The sequence below is a fragment of the Clupea harengus genome, chromosome 4, assembly GCF_900700415.2.
Source record: "Clupea harengus chromosome 4, Ch_v2.0.2, whole genome shotgun sequence".
Taxonomy (NCBI): Eukaryota; Metazoa; Chordata; class Actinopteri; order Clupeiformes; family Clupeidae; genus Clupea; species Clupea harengus.
In genome coordinates, this window is record NC_045155.1 from 22,427,561 (window position 1) to 22,450,718 (window position 23,158).

The 23,158-nt window shown below is 40.9% G+C and overlaps 1 protein-coding gene across 1 annotated transcript; it reads right to left on the reverse strand.

Moving 5' to 3' along the window:
* Positions 1 to 19,141: 19,141 nt before the first annotated feature.
* Positions 19,142 to 21,190, reverse strand: gpr37l1b (G protein-coupled receptor 37 like 1b). The gene is made up of 2 exons (XM_012820728.3): positions 20,589 to 21,190; positions 19,142 to 20,002 (listed from the first exon to the last, which is right to left on the reverse strand). Exons 1-2 carry the CDS (start codon positions 21,090 to 21,092, stop codon positions 19,142 to 19,144), a joined length of 1,365 nt encoding a protein of 454 aa, XP_012676182.1. The 5' UTR covers positions 21,093 to 21,190.
* Positions 21,191 to 23,158: the final 1,968 nt, after the last annotated feature.

Below are 23,158 nucleotides of genomic sequence, written 5' to 3' on the forward strand. Positions count from 1 at the left end.
CACAAGTTGAAGCGTGTAAAAAAGGGAGAGAGCTGAGACATAAGGAAGGAGGCGGATCATGGATGGAGGATCGGGGGAATCCCTAACGCTAAACATGGCAGATCATGGATGGGGAATCGGGGGAATCCCTAACGCCCTAATGCATGGCAGATCATGGATGGGGAATCGGGGGAATCCCTAACGCCCTAATGCATGGCAGATCACGGATGGGGGGGAATCCCTAACGCTAAACATGGCAGATCATGGATGGGAATCGGGGGAATCCCTAATGCTAAACATGGCAGATTTGTAAGTCCTGCCCTGTTGTACAAAGAGCCAATCACATTGTTGAGAAGAGCATAACTGTCTTTTTGCCTTACCAAAGCGTTCTGTTTATTCCACTGTAACCATAGAGCGCCATATATGTTGCAGTGAAGTTGATGTGAGAATAAGCTTTATTAATGTCATCATTTGTGAAAATAAAAGTAAAGTTCCATTGTGAGTCTAGCCTGACAAAGTATCAGTGCAGTTGGGGTAGCAGTGAGTTAATGATTAGGAGTGTAGATGTGTCCCCATGAACATCTGTCCTTAGGTAACCCCATCTCTGATTTAGATCAACAGAACTCTTGTGTCCCCATGAACATCTGTCCTTAGGTAACCCCATCTCTCATTTAGATCAACACAACTCTTGTGTCCCCATGAACATCTGTCCTTAGGTAACCCCATTGTAGTGGCACTCCGTCTGTTCTGAGTCTTCTGTACCACAATTTTGAGTTCAGTCTTGGAAACTGTTAATTGACACGCAAGTGAGACAAGTAAATCTTCCATAAAAAATGTTTACTAGAAAACTTAGAGTTACAAGTTCACACGGTCAAAAAACTATGTCGCTTCCAACATCTCTGAGCTCAAATCTAAACTAAAAGTCCAACACGCAGGTATTATACTGATGTAACGTCATCTGATTGGAAGCTTACATTCTTACCAGTTATTCAGCTTTTAAATACAATACTAAATTATATAGTTTAACCTAAACATTCTTTCAAATCCTAATGAAATTATTTATCTTCAGATACCTTTTTAAATCTTTTTAAACTAAATTATTATAACACATGAAATCATGAATTTGGCTCTTACACCCATCTCTGATTTAGATCAACAGAACTCTTGTGGAGTTCTGATGAATTCATGAATGAACATGTAGGCGATTGGCCTGATACCTGATGTCATTAAGTTGCTAAAATATTTTGTGCTAATATGATTCCTAATGAATGTCTTAAATCGTTATTCATCCAGATTGTTATTCATCTATTATAGTAACAGGTGTGTTCAACTCAAGAGACTATCAGTCTGCCCTCTGCAAGTTCAGGATTAATGTTGATGTTAAAGATCTGCTGTTTTTTGTCAAATGATTTGCTTTATATTCGTGTGTCTTTCTGATTGGTCGAGTAAGAGTTCATGCCATGATGTAATATTCAGGCTTAACCCTATAAATGATGCAAGAGTCTCTTAGTTTGATAGCTTCTCTTGTTCCTATTAATGCTCTTTTGCTCTGAGGTACCTAGCCTCTGCTACAAGGGAGATGTATTTTACTCTTAAATTCTTAGTTTTCTGTTATATTGGTGTATCTGGAAATTGTAATAAATCTATTTTTGATTAAAAAAAAACGTTGGACTGGAGAACACTGGTCATTTCAACACGTCAAGAAGTCAACACAAAGCCTTATTTGAGCAGTTCACACCATTTTTGTCATATTTTAACATTCACGCGATGTCCTTTCAATGCTTGTATTGAGCATCCTACTAAGATGGCTGCCGTGTGGTGAGCCTACAGAGACTTTGAAGAGATGAAGCCAGCATACAAAAAAAAATGTTCTTGCAACATATTGAGGGCCTTATTGTTGTCCAAGAGTAATGGGTAGGTAGGCTTGCAGTGAATATATTGTGTCTGATGCATTTTAAGCAATGTGTAGCGCAATAGTTACATGTAAATTGACAGCAGCAAACGGGGAACTTTTGTATCAATGTATTTATCTGCAGCAACAACTCACAGTGGAGAGTCTATAGTGAGAGGGGTGGAAAGATACAGATGTAATGTTTTTTATTCCAAGAAATAAACTAGTTCCTTTTAAGTAATACCTTTTAATCACAAACTCCTTGTCATGCATGAAAACATTTGCTTCTCTTTTATACAGTCCACCAGTTCATCATTGCTCTATCAGTCTCATCGTTGATCTAGCAGACCTTCTCCAAACTGGGTGGGAAGGTGGAGCAGACTCAGTATGTGGCTCTGGAGTTGAACTGACTCGCTCTGCAGATTCAGTCTCTGCAACACTTTCCTCAAAGTCCTCCTGAGTCTTCAACAGACTCTTTCTGTTTCTCCTAATGACTTGTCCATTCTCAGTCTTAATAGTAATTGACCTGGGAGTCACCTCCTTAAGGACAGTTGCCTTTCTGTTCCAGGAATTAGGGTCCTCAATTCTCACAACATCACTTTCCCGAAGAGACTCCAGTCTCCTGGCTGTTGTTTCATAGTACATCTTCTGTTTGAGTTTAAGTTTCATATTTTTCTCATTCATCCCTTTTTTTGTTTGTTTTTTTGCTGTGCAGTGTGTGGCAGTGTGGTACAGTGTGGCACTGTCAATGGCCTTTTCCCTCAGTCTCTGAACAATTTGAACACCTTTCTCTGCCTTTCTATTAGCCTGTGGATGCAGAGGGCTGGAGGTAGTGTGTTGAATTCCATACTGTTTTGTGAACTCCTTGAATTCTCCACAGCTGTACTGGGGACCATTGTCACTAACCACACATAGCGGGATTCCATGCCTACCGAAAAACCCTTTCAAGTGTGTAATGACAGAACTTGCTGATGTACTGGACAGCCGTGGTACCTCAGGATAGTTTGAGTATTACCAGTAGACAGTCCTTGCCATTCAGATGGAATAGATCAGTGCCCAGCTTCTGCCACGGCTCAGTTGGCATGTGCCCAATCAGCATGGGCTCTTTTGTCTGTTTCTACTGGTGTCGGAGGCATGGACTACATTTTGCTATAATTTTCTGTGTGTCCATGTTGATGCCCGGCCAGTAGACAGCCTCTCTAGATCTCCTTTTACATTTTTCTATGCCAAGATGTCCTTCGAGGATTTGGTTAAGCATGTCCTGGCGCATAGAATGTGGAATGACGATTCAGTTTTGTCTCAGCACCAGGCCATTAGCCACACTCAGGTCTGCTTGCACTGGATAGAACTCTGGGCTACTTCCCTTTGGCCACCCATTTTGGAGATAGCCAGCTACCTTTTGTAGCATCTTTTGCTGTTTCTTGCACAATTTCACTGCAACATGACATCAGACGCAGGTAGTGCAGTTGTCACCATGTTGACATGGGATTCAGTGTCATCAACTGCAGCACAGGGCAGTCTATCTGTAAAGTATGCTGGTGCCCTTGACAATGCATCTGCAAGCACAATGTATTTTCCTAAGTGTAAACTACCTCAAAATCAAATCGCTGTAGCTTCATCATCATCCGCTGAATCCTAGGGGACATGTCATTAAGGTTCTTTTTGATGATGGAGATCAGCGGTTTGTGATCTGTTTCAACTGTGAAGGTTGGCAAGCCATAGACATACGTAACTGTGAAATTTCCCACATCCAAAAACTAAGCCTAAAGCCTGAGTCTCTTTCTCAATTTGCGCATAGCGCTGTTCAGTCTCTGTCAAGGATCTTGAAGCATATGCAAAAGGCTGCCATTTGTCTCTTTCAGCCTGTAATAGTACAGCTCCCAAATTATCCTTTAAGGCATCAGTGGAGATCTTTGTTCTTTTGGACGGATCAAAGAATGCAAGGACTGGTGCAGTGGTTAGAGTATGTTTCAGTTTATTCCACTCTTGCTCATTTCTTGCTGTTCATTCAAACATGGTGTTGTGTTGTAGCAGCTCTCTGAGGCAAACACTTTTGGCAGAGAGATTTGGAATGAACTGATCCTTCCCATGACTCCTTGTGTGTCTGTCGGGGCAGGATGTCCAGTACGCCGTGGACTTTACACTGATCTGGCTCCACCCAAGAAGGTGATTTCAGTAACATCAAACTGGCATTTTCTGGTTTGACTGGAGATAAAAAGTTGTTTGGTGATGCTGAATTTTGAAACTTTGTTGACTCTAGTAGCCTAAAACTAGTACACAGACATAGCGAGCCGCACAGTGCCAACATCACAGTATCTCACTCACACTGCACAGCAGTCCAATAGACTTGTAACTATTATTCTATGCTGTTGGGAGCCAAAATCCATGAGATTCAGTGTCACGTATGTGCGCCATGAGAAATGTTGAAAATCTCATAGATAAAGTAAGACTTGACAGGTATGGTCCTGGTCCAAGACACAGAGTAACCTACAGAGAGGAGGAGCCAGAGGAAGAACCACAGAGGAGAGTGTCTGACGCTGGCATCATTTGACCACATCCACTGATTCACAACATTCATTCAGTCACAAAATGAAATAAACTCTTCTAAAACGGGTAGGCCTATATGGTTTCTATTCAATAAGATAATTTAGATGAACAGCTAGTAGCTAGTGATGGGAATGAGTAACGTTAGTTGAACGTCAGTATTCATTCAACGTAGCCTACAGAGTAATCACATTTGAAATTGGAGTCAATTTAGAGTCAAACATGCAGTTTCTGTCGTAGGGTATATTTCTGTCACGCTGGTTGTTGCTGTGGTAGGAAACAGTCGCTCCTCCGGTGTGACATTACTGTGTTAGCCTCTTCACTGGCTGTGTGTCTCAAATACTCGTTAATGCCTTGTTAACCCACCACAGGGTAAATGTCGTCTTTAAGTGCATGTGCCATATATGGTCAATGGATACAAAGGATAGATAAGACAGCCAGGTAAAAATAGTATGTCAGCAAAGGTCAGTAATTGGGGTAACAGGGTTTCTGTGGACATTGGGGCTGTCTATTTTATTTCACCTCATAAAGCCCAATTCCTGGTCCAGACGATAAATAATTTCAAAAAGACTAAATTTGTGTCTGCTCGAGTGTAGCAGAGCTTGTTTTAGGTCAAATGACTCATTATCACTGACTTTTTCATTTTCTTTTTCCAACCACTTCACAATGAAATTCTAGCACCGTTTTAAAACCTTTTGAGCTGTTTGATCTACAGTGTTCATGTTCTGCCACTAGAGGGAAGCCTAGGTTCTGTTGATTCTCTGAAAACCAAAATTTTCTCAATGACACCATCACAAGGGAAGCACTAGTCCATGAAGTAAGAAGTGAAATGAATTTTGTTGTCCTATTTTTTCTTCAATAGGCCAGAGACAGAACGTCATTTAAACCTACTTCTTTCTTTTATGAACATTTCCTTGTTTCATTGGTTTTCAGTGTACATAATGTCTCATCTTCTCTCCCAAATGTACTCTCATGGCTGGATATTTCACTGGTAGAGCAATAGGTCTCTAGATTCTCTCAGTAATAAGGGTCTCTGGTAGTGTGTTCATGTAGTTTACACATATTGTATTGTAGAAAGAAGTTAGTAGTGTGCCAGAACTGACCCATCTACTAAGTACATTTTATATTCATCTCAAAGATTATAAGTTGTCTGTTGTGAAGTGTTCTGTTATGCAACAAGTGTGACTTGTCCTGTCCTTAAGATCATAGTGGTAATGGGACAGAGACTCTCTAACACATTGTGTGTGTGTGTGTGTGTGTGTGTGCGTGTGTGCGTGTGTGTGTGCGTGCACGTGGATCACTTTGCCAGCCCCTGATTTGTAAAAATTAGTATTTTAAGTTGACCTAACCCTTGTAGCCATGGGAATGTGAATGAATTGCCCTATTTGCCCACCCCATTGCCTCCTCCCTTGTATTCTGTCAGAACAGAACAAACATTGTCCCCGCAGCAGGGGAGGGCTATGAGAGCCAATGCTCTGCTCTCTCTCTCTCTCTCAGTGAAGGACATTCAGGTCACATTAGATTGTGCTCGCTCAGTGAGCCAGTGCAGAGAAGAAGATGTGCACCAGATCATTAACAAATCTGTGTGTGTGTGTGTGTGTGTGTGTGTGTGTGTGTGTGTGTGTGTGTGTGTGTGTGTATACACAATTCAAAATGTAAACAACTTACTGACTGAATTTTAAAAGATTTAAAAATCCTAGATAGGTTAGTCCATGTCTCAGATATTTGACCCTAATTGGAGAATTGGCATGCAATGATCTGAGCTCAAATACACTGTTATCTTTCGAGAAGTAAGAGTGTGTGTGTGGTTAAAGCATCAACTTAACTGTTAGTTTTCGTTTAGGAGAAGATCATTTCTGCAAACCTTGCAATGATCTTCCACCTAGGCTTTAATAGTTTCTATCAGTAATTGGTATCAAAACATGTTTACTAAAGTTAAAGAAACACGTTGCTTCTACAGCAGCATTTAGCTACTTTTTGAGATATGTTTTATGGGCAAGTAATCTTCTTCAAAATCATTTCAATGGCATATTGTTATGTAATGGACACCCCACAGAAATATAAGAAGAGCTTTTACAGCACATTGACAAACTATGCCTTTCAGGTAGTTAGCTCATTAGTTTTTGACCAAAACTCCTTACTGTTACTTCAAGTCATCAAATATAATTAGGACATTTTCATGACATGTTTGAAAATGATCTAAAAATAAATGGGCTTTCAGGTGAATAACATGTACAAACCTTTAAAACATTTTAAGGATGGTCAAACCTTTAACCTTGACATTTGCAAATGCAGTATATTGCTATCAGATATTGAGATTTAAATTAAGCAGTTACCTTTATGTATTTGTTTCTTACAAAAAAATCAGAGACAGAGAAGAAAATATTGTCCCTGTTAGCCTGCTTGTGTGTGTGTGTGTGTGTGTGTGTGTGTGCAGGAGGGCGGGGGAAGTGATCTGTGTTCCCCACCTTCATTACTAGAACAGAGGAGGAACTGTTCCCCAGTGTCATTGTGCCAACAGGACTCCTTTCACAGGGAATGTTTTCATACCGCTTTCAGCTCTTTAATGAGGCTGTTCTCACTCTCTCACACTCATCTTCCCAATCCCCCACGGCCACTGAACACAAGCCAAGACACTCAAAATTGGTCAGCTACTGCCCACTGTCCAGAACTTAAAACTTTCAGGTGATCAGCAGTTGATTATCTGTACTTTTTAACATTCAAAATGACTCCACTTTCCAGCTTGCTCTGAGCTTTTCAAGAGAATGTTTTTGCCTTTGATCATCCCCTGATGATCAAATCAGGTGTAATATCACTGTTAAGCTTCTATAATCCCACACAGACTTACAACAAGATTGTGTACCTGGGAATGTCACACCATATATGGTGAGAAGGTTTAATGTGTCCTAATGCATTTGTCACTTTTGATATGAAACAAATATGACAAAATATTACAAATATATCAGTGTATAATATTTCTTATCACACAAGCAGTTTCACAATTTCTCTAACCAAAATGGCTAGTATTCTAGACAGATGTGCCCAAGGTTACGTTTCCAAGGTAACTATACAAGATGGGAAAACTGGGACAACATTGTCTGGATTTGGCTGAATCTAGATCCATTTGAATGCTTGCACAGTAACTTGGCAACTTAGCTGTAGTGCATGGGCATTGATATGCACAGTGGATACTTCCACTGGCCACTTGTGAGTAATACCAATGTGACAAACAGGAGTGGATGGGGGGTTTCTGGACATGCTGTGCAGCATTCAATAAATAATTTGCATTTACTGTGCACAACACAGAGATGTTAATGGGTGGCATGTATATATAAACATGACTATGTGAATCCATATCAAATGTATATTTAAAATGTTTCTATTTATTTCAGGAATAAACTATAGCACAGTGGGTAAAACACGTCTACACCCCAGTTAAAGTGATTTTGTGATGGAAAAAAAGATAATTTCCTATTTTTCCAACATTTAATATGAAATAAAAACCCCTGAAACCTCTTAAAGTAAGATACTAATAAAAAACAAGCCAGACCTTGGTTGCATACGTATGCCCACCCCCATACTAACACATCCTCCGAGTACCTAGTAGTAGTCTATTAGAGCACTAATTTGGCCCATACAACACATCATCTGAGTACCTAGTAGTAGTGTCACGGAACGAACAGACTCTGAGATAGGAATACTTGGAAACAGAGTTTATTGCAGACAGAGACAGCCAGGAACACACAGGACAGACAACAGGTTGCAGACACGGAGATGCTGATGGGTTAATCCTCGATGAACAGTCACAACCCACGGAGGGGCGCAGGCTCGTAGCACTGCTGGGAACTGAGGGAACTGAGGAAAACGCCGCTGCGGCAAACCAAACACGAGTCACACTCGGCAAGGTACTAACTACACAAGAACTAATACTATAAGTAAAACTGAAACTAAAGCGATAAACGTAACTGGTACAAACTATGACGGGAGCGAATGTAATCCATATGAAAGTCAGGTCGCGGGAAATCCAAGGTTTGTTTATCCGTTGAAGTGCGATACCAGACACCTGAGTGAAGGGAGTGTGAGGTATATGTAAGGGCTGTGACAGGTGTGGGTGATTATGAACCTGGTGAATGTAAACGCGGTGCAGGTGAGTGAGGCTACAGGTGTACGTGATCAGTATTCCGGTGAGTGAAGCAAGAGAGTGGAACAGGTGTATGTGCTTGTGTGATTGGGGACCTGAATGCAGCTGATGAGCGTGCAGCTGGGAGAGTTAGTGAGCTGAAGGGGGTGTGGCCGGAGCAGAGCTCCGCAGGAACCTGACAAGTAGTCTATTAGAGCACTCATTTGGCCCAAACTAACACATCCTCTGAGTACCTAGTAGTAGTCTATTAGAGCACTCATTTGGCCCAAACTAACACATCCTCTGAGTACCTAGTAGTAGTCTATTACAGCACTCATTTGGCCCAAACTAACACATCCTCTGAGTACCTAGTAGTAGTCTATTACAGCACTCATTTGGCCCAAACTAACACATCCTCTGAGTACCTAGTAGTAGTCTATTACAGCACTCATTTGGGCAAGCTTGGCTCATACTGACTGTGGAATATTTTACAGCTGTTGCTTGCAAAAAAGTTTTAAATCCTGCAAGAGCATCTCCCGTGCACCACACGGTTCAAATCACTCCACAGATTTTCAAATTGATTCAAGTTTAGACTCGGACTGGGCCATTCTAAAATGTTGATTGCTTGTTCTCGAAGATGCCTGAATGTATGCTCCTTCTCACAGATGACAGAAGGTTGTTCCTTCACAGGTATTCTGAGCTGTCCATGATTTGACCTTGAGCTGTCTATAATTCAGGTTGAAGGTAAGCAGCCCCAAATGATGTGACTCACACCGTATGATTCACAGGGTAACATTCATTTTGGCAATGCGCACAGGATATGGCCCAGATAAGGACAGCACACCATCAAACAGCGGACTCACTGGGGACCCCAACTTTGCTGACGGTTATTTCAGTTATCTCTTGGAGAACTTGAAGTGGAGGAGCAGCACGTCTGAGGGCACAAAAGTGGTAAACAAAATCATTTCTATGCAGATTTATGGTGGTGTTGGTAACCTTGGGGAGAACCACAGGGTGGCTAAAAGGATAGCTTTAGACCCACTATACTACTATATAAAACTGAATGTTTTATGTATATTAATAGAGGCAGACTGGTAATAAGAAATATTCAAGCTTTTATAGTGCAAACTAGGTGTTGGTCAGCAAGATTTTAGATATTTCTGTAGCTAATTTTGGCCAGATATCAAGCTATTCAGAATGGATCCAAATCTGATCCAGGCCGGATGTCCTGCTTCATGAGCGGATCAGGGTAGGGTCAGATCTGGTCAGGATCCATGATCCTCTTCCATTCCGGATCTGTCCTGCCAAACAAGTCTGCTATCTGGGCCCTCCTCTCCTCTACCCATCGGCTGGGTTACTTCATTTCAGTTGTTTCATTATTTTTAGCAACAAGTTCAAAAAACAGTCCTCAACCCTCCGACCGGCAGCAGTTTTCTAGTTTCAACAGATTTCAGAGTAAAATAAAGGTGTGTATCTATACTTTAACCTTTTTTATCCAGCACAGACATGCCTTTCATAAAATGATAGACGGATAGTTGATATTATTGCAGCTTGTTGTGACTGATAGCCAAAAATGCGAAGCCTTGAACAGAGCTAAGATTAAACTGGTTAAACACCATATGAGTGTGTCATGTTAGTCTATATCAATGACTGTATAAGGAGTCGAGCCTCTATATACAGTCTATATAATCGATATTAGGCTACATTAGCATCTAATTTGAGCTGTTAGGAGAAGATGTGACTTTCAAGTCAGTGAAAATGTTTAGTTTATACAACTATTTCGTTTTAATATGAACTAGCATATGGTTTGACATTATTGGGTGAAATAACCCATCAAACCTCCAATATTCCTCAATTCTTAATACATTACATACACCATCTTTATCATTCTTAATACATTACATACACCATCTTTATCATTCACTTAGCAACTGGCTATCAGAATGGTGCCAGTAATGTAATGACGAAGACTTAATCGACAGCCGGACACAGTTCTGGAGGAAGCATGGGCGGCTGTAGAGAGATGGCCTTCACCCCTCCTGGGAGGGGGCCAGTCTCCTGTCCAGTCAAGGCTGCAAATCCGAAATGAACGCTAGGAGGAAAAACTACTACCCTATACTAACCTCTGCTGCCCCAATATAATTAATTGCCCATACTTAATCACAAAGAAACTGTATTTTTACCCAGAACATCTTAGCACACTGTAAACCACACTGGTAGAGGTATTAGACAGGAAAATCTGATAAAGATAAAAGCTATATCTGTACAGAACACTACCAGTACAAACCTACAGTTGGGCCTTATTAACATATGGTCCTTAAAATCAAAAGCTGCACTTATAAATGAGTTGATAACTGACTATATAGACCATATTGAAACGTTTTCGAACTAAAACAAAGACGAATAACTAGCCTTAAACAAGTCTACTCTTCCAAGTAATTTTAACTGCCTAACAATTTTCCATGCCAACTTAGGTATTTCCCTGAATTTAATCTAAAATCATTTGAAGTTCTCGTACTTAATCTTACATACCCAAATTCAAATTCCCCATTGACCTTGTACTAACATATGGCTTAGAAATCGACCACCATACAGTGACCTCAAAATACTGCCCTTTCAGATCTTCACCTCATTACATTCAACTTGCAATTTTAACTCTGCGCAACATTGGAATTAGCCCACTTCTACAGTCACTGTTTATCTGACAAGACTACAGCAGAATTGATGTCAAAACTACCACCCGCACTTGCCTCAGCCCTTACTCCTGGCACTGAAGGTGGCGTAAGCACATCCCCACCTCATATCGACCTACTAACAGATGGTGTCACAAGTGTGTTTCGCTCAACCCTTGACACTGTTGCACCACTAAAAAAGAGAATAAGAAAACAGAAAAGACACTGACCAGACTCGTGCACGTAACAAATGACTCAGAAAGTAAAAAAAAAAATGGTGCTCCACCAAACATGAGGTATTTCACCTGGCATGGAAGGATAGTCTTGTAAAAGAGCACTTTCTGATGTGAAATCAGCTTACTATTCGTCAGTGACTGAAAATGATAAAACTCTTTACTATCATTTCTAGACTAACAAAAAAAACACAAACAATCGAACATTGTATTCCTATAACCTGTAGAAGTAACGATTTCATGACCTTTTTCAATAACAACATTTTAACAACAAGAGAAAAACACAGTCTCCTCCCCCTCCATGACCCTATAGCCCGGTGAAACAGCCAATAGTATACCCCCAGTCCGGACTATACCTGGGGTTAAAGGGGCCTAGGCTAGATTATACCCCGGGTATATTATGGCCTAGGCTAGATTATACCCCGGGTATATTATGGCCTAGGCCAATTTATACTCCAGCCAGATTATACCCCCATGATATCAGTAGTGTTGAGTGATATACACAAGAATTACTTAATTTTTCAACATTTTATTTGGGGTTCAGCTTTGTCAGGTAAGTTAAGTGAGAAAGCCAACTGACTCAAATCTTAAAACTCTAAAACATAGACTTTTATTACTTCAACCAGAAAAACTGAAAAAATATCAGACTTCCACAAAGATCAAAGATTACTACGTCCTGAAACTTCAACTTCTAAGACTAGCAAGTCTTCTCTACAATATAAATGTAAAAGTTAAACAGTGATAACAACATCAAAACATCCACAAAGATCAAAGATTACTACAACACTTCTCAGTTTGTGTTCTTCCAACCTATTTTGAAGCCACACGGTTTCTCTCCTGTTATTGCAGTGCGTTGTGTTTTATTTTTCTGTCAAGTTATAATAAAAGAGTGTCCAGATATCTATTATTTTTCTTCCAGTACCAGAGTCCAGAGTGCTTGAACTTCAGCCATCATCTAACTTTTGTTAGGATGTCTCTTGCATGTCTGGGCATCTCAGGGCGTGGAGGAGGGATACAGAACCGGGCAACATTCAACCAATGATATTAAGAATGTAAAGTTCTGAATGACCTACTAATCACATCCGATCCAATAGGTGCATTTTAATACTGGTTCTTCTAGACCTTAGTGTTGAGACTTGAGCATCATGTCGGCATCAAAGGGAGTGCCCTATCCCTAATTAGGTCTTACCTTTCTGATTGTCACTAATTTGTTCATGCCAATAATAAGTCAACCAATCACGCCAGAGTAAGTTATGGTGTTCTCCAAGGCTCTGTGCTTGGACCCTTGCTCCTCCCCTTGTACATGCTTCCCTTAAGAAGAGCACAGCGTTAACTTACATTGCTATGCTGATGACACCCAACTTTATCCATGAAACCTGATGAAATTGTACAGCTATCCAAGATAGAAGCCTACCTGCAAGATGTAAAAGCTTGGATGACTAACAACTTCCTGCTCCTTATTAACTTAACTAAGTTATGCTTGTAGGCCCTAAACAATTGAGAATGACATTATGTACCCACACTCAACATTAACATCCAATACTAGTATCACAAATTTTGTTATAATTATCAACCAAAATCTCCTATTTGATTCACACATAAAACAGATCTCAGACATATTTTTTTCATCTACGCAATATTGCCAAAATCCGAAAAGTCCTATTTTTCCAAGACACAGAAAAAACGAATTCACACTTTCATTACGTTGCGACCAGACTACTGCAATGCTCTCCTGTCCGGATGTAGCAACAACTCAATAGCGAGCCTCCAACTTCTCACACTCACTAGAACAAAAAAATATATACAGTACATATATATTTATTCTGGGCTCTGTAAAGCGCCTTGAGACAATTGTATTGTTATGGCGCTATATAAATAAAATTGAATTGAATATACACAGGGGCGGACTGGGGGAAAAAAGTGGCCCGGGAGTTACTGTCAGACCGGCCCACTCAATACACGGCGCGCTGCCCAGTCAGTACACAGCGCGCTGTCCAGTCAGTACACGGCGCGCTGCCCACTCAATGCATCGCACGTATCGACCAGTCAGTGCAGTGGCATACTTGGAAAAATACTCATACACTTAACATTATTTTGGATGATTACAAAGCAATTACATCATATATGTTTGTTTTTTAATAACATTTGGATCCACCAATTTGCCTGGATGGACACATGGAATAAAATGACACTGGCTATTGTAACACTCCAAGGTAGGTATAGTTTGCTAGATGAATATGCTTAACTCTGGGCTAGTATCAGATGGTTATACTGTACGTACGGTATAACTACAAAGCCTTAAGGAATCTGTCAAAGTCACTGTCATCTTCAGCCTACATGAGTGGTAAATAGGGATTATTATGTAAGTATGTTAAACCATTGACACAACACTATCAGCAAACTATATTAGTGCCCCAGGTGGGAAAAAAACGACACTTAAGTACATTACATTTAAGTGTACTAAGTATACTTTTTTGTACTTAACTTTCCACTATTGGTTAGTACACTCAAAGTGTATTAGATAAATATACTTTAAATACATGTGCTGAATTGAAATACACTATTTTTGTATATTAAACTGTAACTTAGGTGTACATTGTACCCTGGGTCTTATCTTGGCTCTGGGGCCCCTGGCTGCTGCTTCTAGCAGCAGAATCATCAATCTAGATAACATATTAACATTGTGTATAATGTAAGTGTTGTGTGTAACACGGTGATTTTAGCATAACAAGCTAGCTGGTTAACTTAAGTTATTAGAAATGATAAGATTTCCCTCTTTACAACTACCACCATGGATAGCTTGCTCATCGATTGTAAGCAAGTAACTACGGCTAACATGTTAAATAGATAATCTCGATGATGACAACAGCGCCAGCTTGCTTATTTTACCAGATCATAACGGTCTCAATTTTGGACATTTATCTACCTAACGTTAGCTAGGCTAGCTTGTAGGGAACGTTACCTCATCTGTGAAAAGCAAGCTAACATTGACCAAGTCAACCACTTACCTTCTTATCACTGTCAACAGTCGGTGGTTTCCCAAATAAATCAGAGATTTTTGCATATTTTGATGCACCTTCCTCCAGACCTTTTTTTTTTCTCCCTGCCACCTTTGCGTTTTGGTGCCGATGACATGCTCTCACTCTCAAAAACAACTTTGTCTGCTAGCCAGTGACGCAAGTGTTGAGTAGGCAAGGCAAGGTAACTTTTATTTATGTATTTATTTATGGAAGTCAATGTGCTTTACATATACAATAACAGGAAAGGCCACAAATAATTAAAATAAATAAAATAAAATGTAGGAGTGATTGTTTTCTGTTATTAAATGTCAAAGTTAGACTGACGTAAGAGATTAGATGAGTAAAGCTTTCTTTTGAACTCCACTAATGATGTTTTAGGGCATTCATGAAAGTTTTCTCATGTGGGATTCGTTTTGAATTTAGACCAGAATTTCACAACGCGAAATAACCGCCGTAAATGGCCCAGAGTTTTCAATCAGGCTAGGGCTGACTGCACACTTCACTACGGTTGCGTGCCCGACGGGGCGTGTATGTATGCAAATCCAAATTTAAGAATCCTCATCCTCAATCCGCACAGCTGAGAACACTTTGGCTGTGTAAGAACCCATTTTCAGGCGTTCATTAATAAGGTGGAGATCTTTTCTTACGTTAAACTTCCGAAGTCCGTAAGAACACATTTCAGAAGACACTTCAGAATTATTTTCGAAAAATTAGCACCATGAGTGTGAATACAGATCGCGAGGAGGAATATAAATTTCAGTCAGTGCTAATAATACAGTGAAGTTTTTAGAGCAAACTACACGTGTTCTGAGTAATAGGGAATCTGTAAATTCTCCCTGCGATCTGAGAGGGTGGGCCGGTTGGAGAAAACAGTGGGCCGGTATTTTGGACAATCCCAACCCCGTCGGCCCACCGGGGATTCCCCCGGTATCCCCGATGGCCAGTCCGCCCCTGAATATACATATATCACATGTACTTGCAAAATCATATTGCTCATGCTAATACTGATACTGATAGTGGCCATATTACCTACTGTTAATTGTTTACCTAGATTTATCTCCTTATCTGTTCCAATCTGTATCAAATTGATGTCTACTAACCAAATTTTCTCTCTTATAGAGTGACCTTTGCTCGCAAATGATGATGGCTGTGGAAACATATAAAATCATATATGTACATTAAGTACATAGGCATATTAGCAGCTGAACTCTACACACTCACTTTGTCTCTTTTTTCCCTTCCTAATCTAGAGTATCGTCGCTGTGGGATGCTGCTGTAGTCTCTGCACCCCAGAAACCCTCGGCCTACACCTACCCACCCCCACCACACTGGGGGTCATACACTTATTGTACCCCATACTTAGTGCTAGCATTTTCCTGCAATGTAAATAATTGCCACCCTTGACATAGTTTTCTGTTCCATTACTCTACTTACCCTTGTAATAGTAACCACATGAGCACACTGTATACCCACTAAGCTGTTCTACAATACTTGAATGCCCTCTCCCCACCTTATCAATTTGATATGCATTGTAGATACAATGGATCGTCATGTTTGGTGAACAAAAAAAATAAAATACAAGTGTCAAAGTCTTATGCTAAGCCAGGGTAGTGATTATGCTAAGGTAGCTGTAAATGCCCAGTTGTATTGGAGTTACCTGTCCTTGGGGAAAAGGGTTGTGCTGGCGGATCCGATGTTGGTGATCCAAACTGAAGAAAGATGAAGGAAGTCGTAGCCATGATATCGTTGTTGCCTTGCAGTGTAGATCTGAGGAACGAGTCGCTCATTTTGTTCACCTAGTAGAGTTTGCGGGTTGTCTTCGTGATTACTAGCTTTGCTTGCTCCCGTCATAGAGTTAGCTAGCAGGCTTTTTGGTTGTAGCAGCTTGCGCTAAACTTGCTTACTCTCAGTTAGCTTGTTGTATTTTGTCCACTAGTCAGGGGGCATAGTTAAAGGGACATCAGGCTACAGTTACAGATTGATTGGAGAGGAGGCTTTGTCCATTTACGCAAGTTCCTGATTGAACTACACGTAAATTCCTGATCAATTCCTTCCGCCACAAGCCAATCCCCCCCACACCCCTTTTTCTATCTTTACCCAGTCGGCTTCGAACAGATGTGCCACGGTTCTGCTTAAGGTTTCTTCAGGGATTTTTTCTTTGCCCTTGTTGTCATTGTGCTTGCTCTAAGGGGGTTTAGGCCCTGGGCTCTGTTAAGCGCCTTAAGACAATTTTATTGTTTTGGCGCTACAGTATATATACGTAAAATTGAATTGAATTGAATCAAATCAACACCATCTTCATTTGCCCTGAGCTGGATGTCAGGAAAGTCAAGAATACACACTGATGAATCAAAACCATTCTAAAACTCAGGCCAATTAAAAGTCATGAAAACAACTTGATTGTGTGTACATGGTCATACATTTTGTCTCGCTGTGCAAAATGGCTGACGCTGGCTACAGAGAGGAAAATAGGTGTTCAAACAAGAATGTTTCCAGCAGTAGGCATACACACAGTGAAGAGCAATAATTCCATTGTTTACATTTACACATTTGCATTTAGTCATTTAGCAGCTTTTTTATCCAAAGCGACGTACAAAGGAGAAAACAATCAAGCTACGAGCAATACAGACCTAGTGTAACAATAAATGCTACTTTACATAAGGAATAAAAGGTGTGAGTTAAGTACTAGTTAGAGGAGATAGCATTAGAGGCAAGATAAGGAGAGGTAGAGGAATGAGGAGGAAGAGAGAGGAAGTGCAAGTTAGGAAAGGAGGTGCTCTCTGAAGAGTTGGGTCTTCAAAAGCTTTTTAAAGGTAGAGAGGGACGCCCTTGCTCTGGTAGTGCTAGAAAGCTCATCCACCAACGTGGAACTACGAATGAGAAAAGTCTAGATTGCCGTACTTGCACAGACGGCAGTGCTAAACGACGCTCATTAGACGAACGGGGGGGGGGGGGGGGACTTGAACTTAATGCGAGCAGCTACAGGCAGCCAGTGGAGTAGCGGGGTGACGTGTGCCCTCTTTGGTTGGTTGAACACCAGACGCGCCTGCACAATCTGGACCATCTGTAGTGGTTTCACCACACATGCTGGCAGGCCCATTAGGAGGGCGTTGCAGTAGTCAAGGTTTGTACCAGCAGCTGGGTGGCATACTGGGTTAGGTACGGCCTGATTTTGCGGATGTTGAATGCCACAAAGTGGCAATGTGGTCTGTGAATGTTAGTTGGTCATCGATAATGACACCTACATTTCTTGCTGCTTTGGAAGGAGCAAGAGATAAGTCAAAAGGTCAGTACCTCAACAATGGTGAACCCCACCTATACAAAACATCAAAGGAGTTAACCAGGAGTTGAGGTCAAAAGAGGACACTGGGTTTGTCAACAGATGCAGGACTTAGATCATTATCAGAGGGCCAATTTTCCAATAGTGCTTTATTGTGACTGTGATTTTTCCTGACAGAATCTACATAGTATAACTCAATTTGTTTTACAGAACTAAAGGGTGACAATAACAAACTGGAAACTCAGGAATACTTCTGACCACCATTTAATTGTGCCACATCAAGTCAAAATAACAGGAAGGGGAATTGTGCCACATCAAGTCAAAATTAATGACCATTTATTCAGGTTAAGGAGGATAAAAAAAAACACAATTAACAGTTTTTGGGTAATAATGTGAGTGATAACTGCTGGCAGGTAGAATTGTGCAACTAGCAAATTTGTTAGACACACTAGCAGAATTAGAAAAAGTGGCACTTAAGAGACTTAAGAATGGGCTAGCCTGAAAGTAAACAGTTCTAATCAGCGTGTCAGTCTAGGCCCATACTGTACATATACTGTAGTAAGAACAGTATGAAACAATGCAATTCAACTGATTTTTAGTTAGATTGGACTGGATATTTCTGTTGCTAACCCTCTTTATTTCAGTACCTCACTGTCCCAGTTGATTCAGCTCACAAATGTGTAATTATTTGCACAATGTATGATGTATAATATTATAATATGTGTGTAATCATAGGCATCCTGGTATGTAAAATGGATAATCAGTAAGATCCATGTTCATCGTGGCTTAGTATTGCCTGTGAACATGAGCTGCATTGGTTTAAATAGAATGACTTTTCTATGTTCAAGGACAGCCCAGACTCAGCCACAGACCTCACCATGATAGTGACAGGTTACACGTAACAAGTTGCATGCTATTCATCTATACTATATATATTGAAGATGGTATATCTACTTTATTGTTAACATCGTCACATCATCGTCACATTGTCTTTGGACACTTACTTATGTCTTGTATTTTAAAGTGGACCAAAGTTGTAGAGCTGTTTCTGTCAATGTGCCATTGGTTTCTAGTCCAATTTAGTTTTTCACTCATTTCAACTTGTCTTCCATATAGCTTTTCAGCTTGACTTGCATCTTATGCGTAGCTTTCCATTTCATGGGGCAGACAAGCACAATAGTTTTCTGATGAGATATGAGTTATGATCACTAATTATACTTTATACCTTATCATTTTGTTCAAACTTACACATGATTTAGGAAATATTGCAGACACACATTAAAAACACAAGCACAACATCAGACCTGGGAGCTATCAGCTGTAACGGCTATGTTACCACTGCCAGACTAGTGTCCTGTGACTAAGAAATCCAATGTGGAGGACAGGAGAACAGGAGTCTTCCTCAGCTTGATGAGCCAATGGCCAGGATGGTGGAGCTGTCCTTTGCTTTATCAAAAAAGATGGAGGAAGACATCTCCACAGAGCTCTTGAGCTTACTCTCTGAGCCGGTGGTGCCTGTGGAGGGGGAGTAGGACCTGGCAGCCACTGGCTGACACTCCTCACAACAGCAGCAGCAACAGTCCATGAACGCCTGACCCAGAGACTTACAGAGGCACAGCAGCAGCACCGGGGTGACAGACGACTTGAAGAAAAGAAAGAATTGGTTGATGAGGGCCAGTAATGCAGCCACCCTCTCAGACACGTGCAGCGGAGCATATGCCTGTGTTAGGTTCCACACATTCTCAGGAAGGGTGCACAGGCCGTAGACCACGATCAGCGCCAGGACGGTGCAGTTCATCTGGCGCTCCACCTGTTGCACATGCTGCAGCTTCTGCTTCTTGGAAGGTAAGTGGTCCTCTGAACTCTTGACTGTGCTGCCATCTGACACATGGCAAGTGGCTAATTGACACAACAATGTGAAAACCACAGGCAGGCAAAAATAGCAACCAAAATACCACCATGTACGAGCTTCATGGTAGTTGATCACAATGGAGTAGATGGACTCAGGAAGGTCAGTGTAGGGACTCATGATACAGGAATCAACCACTATACCCAAGCTAGCAGACCTAACTGGGTGGAGCTGCCATAACAGAAGTTCTGGAGCTGCCAGCACCATTGAGCCCAGCCACACCACAACCAGTTTAGCAAAGACAGACTGGCAGCGCTCCACCTTCCGTACCTTGGGCTGAGAACTAGTGGCCGCATGAAAACGGTCAATGCCAAGGGCACACAGGCCAAAGGAAGTCACACCCAAAGATGTTACCTGGGAGGATGAGAGATGAGGATGGGGTTAGTCTTCCACAGGGAAAACTTGTGTGGAAAATGTTCACAAAACACCACCAATGCTCTCACCAATAAATAATCACCACGATGTTTTACAGGAAGTTACTTGGATAGTGTCTCATACCTTAGCCAACTTATCATTACAAATTCACTGTCACAGTTCTCAAAGCTTGTTTGATTTCAGCTGTGCAGGGATGGACTTCTTTTTTGGCTGTTGTAATATGCTACAGTGGAATCACACTTTAATCCTGTCTACATGGCTGTTGTGATATGCTACAGTGGAATCACACTTTAATCCTGTCTACATGAATGTTGTAATATGCTACAGTGGAATCACACTTTAATCCTGTCTACATGCACATTTTTTCAATATTCAAAATCTGAAATTCTGCTTAGAATTGGGATTTTAAAATGTCAAACAGAATACTAAAACTGTCTTGTTCAACTTCTCACATACAGAAATACTCTATAACAGTTGATACTTTAAACAGATTTATAGAGAATAATGTGTTCATATTCAGAAGCTTACTCATGCTGTAACTCCTCCTCCTTAAATACAAACATACCTCCATGTATGGTACCACCTTGCAAGAGAAATCTCCAAGAAGTCGTTTGTTGGTCAACTCATGAAAAACCACTACCGGCAAACAGAAGCACAGAACTAAAAAATCCCAGAAAGCCAGGCTGGCCAGTATACAGTTCCAGGCACTTCGCATGTAGTAGTTGTGCCACACGATGCACATTACTGCCAGATTCCCCATCACACCCACGGCAAACACCACAAGGGAGAGGAAGAGAACTCCATAAGCACTGTACGAGCTGTCGGTCACTGGAAAGAGTGGATTGTGAATATATGTACGGCCTAATTCTGTAGCATTAACATGGTCCATATCAGTGGTCCCCTCGGAGGGGTGAATAGTGGAGGTGCCGTTCTCTGGAGTAGACACAGTTGTATGGTTGATGGGATTGTCTGTGATGTAGTTGGAGGTAGAAAGCTCATTTTCATCCATTGCCTCCTCCAGGTCCTCTGCAGCTCGCGCCACTCTGCTGCTCTTGGCAATCAGATCCATTCTGTTCAGATCCCTGTGGGGAAGAAGACCTTCCTGGGCTGGGACAGACGCTAGGGCTCCTGTCTGGATTTCCCCCTGTGGAAAAGTGAATGCCACTGAAGCCAGTTTAGAGAGCAGCAGCATTGAGAAGGACAGCAGCATTTTCATATTTTCGAAGGCTTCTTGGGCTAACTGACAGACGTATCCCTTCAAAGGAGAAGTTTGATATAGAGGCAGTGACAGAAGTCCTAGTTTCAGGAGAAGTTTGATATAGAGGCAGTGGCAGAAGTCCTAGTTTCAGGCTTGGTGTCCCATGTGCCCGAATGAGACTGTGACAATTAGTTCATCCATATGCATTAACAGGAAGTTGGTCTCTTTCAAAAGGATTGCAACGCCTTCTTTCACCCTCCCCGGCCCCCCTTGGAACAGTGCTACTACAAATCCAATCTGCCAGTTAAACACCCCACCTTCTGGTGAAACCAACTCCCTGTTTGGAGTGACATTAAATCATATTGATGCAGTGGAATAGAGACATGCAACTGTTGTTGATAGAAGATAAGGTGCTGCTCTTACACTGTAAATTATAGAACTTTTATGTAACTATAAAATCATATAATTGTAGACAAAGGTTTGGTCATCCCTGAGCAAAATCTGTATTTTTTTGATAAAGAAGAGTTTTGAAGTGATAAGAAGCAAACAATGAAGATCACAAAGCAAAACATATATCAAAGCATTTCCAGCTAGCACATTTCCTGAAGGTAACTGTGGACGTCAAGATGAAGATAAACAAGACCTGTCATCTCCACAGGATTACCTAAACTTTTCTATACAATAGTAATTCTTTCCTCATAATGTAGTACTACTTTTCACTACACAATTGTGCTTTTTCCTTTTTGGGTTGTAAGGTTTTAAATGCATGTCACTACTAATGTTATAATACTCATTTACTTTGCCTCCTGCCCTATAGAAATATTAACTGAGATGATTGTGCCAGAAAGCTGACCTAATCCCTATGGTCCATTTACCACTTATTCTGAGTTCATCTCTAATCTAATACCCCCATGGTCTGTATTATTCTGAGTTCATCTCTAATCTAATACCCCCATGATCTGAGTTCATCTCTAATCTAATACCCCCATGGTCTGTATTTTGTTGACAGAGCTAAAAGTGGGAGGGGTTCCCCAATTCCCCTCACATAACTTCTACATTGACACACTGATTCTCCTCTCATAACTTCTACATTGACACACTGATTCTCCTCTCATAAAAATAGCATTTAAAGTGATTTATAGATCAGATGTATATATTTGATTGCAAATAATTGCAAACACACACTGCTATTTGTAACATTTTTAAGACAACAAGAAAGGCAACCACACTCATTCACTTACCCACTCATTAACCCCCCCACTCATTCATTCACTTACCCACTCATTAATCCACCCACTCATTCATTCATTCACTTACCCACTCATTTAGTGATGATGCATACAAGTGTGATGTCACTGCTCCTCACCCAGCACAGAGACTTATAGCAAGCTGTCTCCATCTCCTGGTGGAAACTCTTCATGGCACCTACCACAGGTGTCTGAAAATATTAGACAAAATATCAACTTTCTCAATTTCTGTATCTGCAATGGGCAGATTATGAGGTCCCAGAATACGGAGTGGTGACGGATCCGACATCTGACTATGGGGAGGAGAATAGAAACAAAGAGTTTCATTTGATTACAAGCAGCTCAGGGCCAAAACACTGTGATCTTACTCATCAATCAATCACATCATTGGACTGGTATATGGATATGATCTTACTCATCAATCAATCACATCATTGGACTGGTATATGGATATGATCTTACTCATCAATCAATCACATCATTGGACTGGTATATGGATATGCAAGTGATAATAAGTGACTGGCCTTTAACCAATTCCATTCAATAGAAATAATATGCATCATATCTGGCCCTTACTGTTTCCCCACTCTATACTGACACTCTATTCAGCTGAGATAAGTGAACAATTAAAGTTGTCATCAGAATGGGTTGATGCCCTAATGTTAATGTCAACAGTTGTACAAACTGGAT

Excerpts from the sequence above, each read along its gene's own strand:
- gpr37l1b (XM_012820728.3), bottom strand. The coding sequence starts at position 21,092 with ATGGATCTGATTGCCAAGAGCAGCAGAGTGGCGCGAGCTGCAGAGGAC. Across the intron at positions 20,003-20,588 it reads AGGTGGTACCATACATGGAG|GTAACATCTTTGGGTGTGAC; the intron begins GTATGTTTGTAT and ends TCATCCTCCCAG.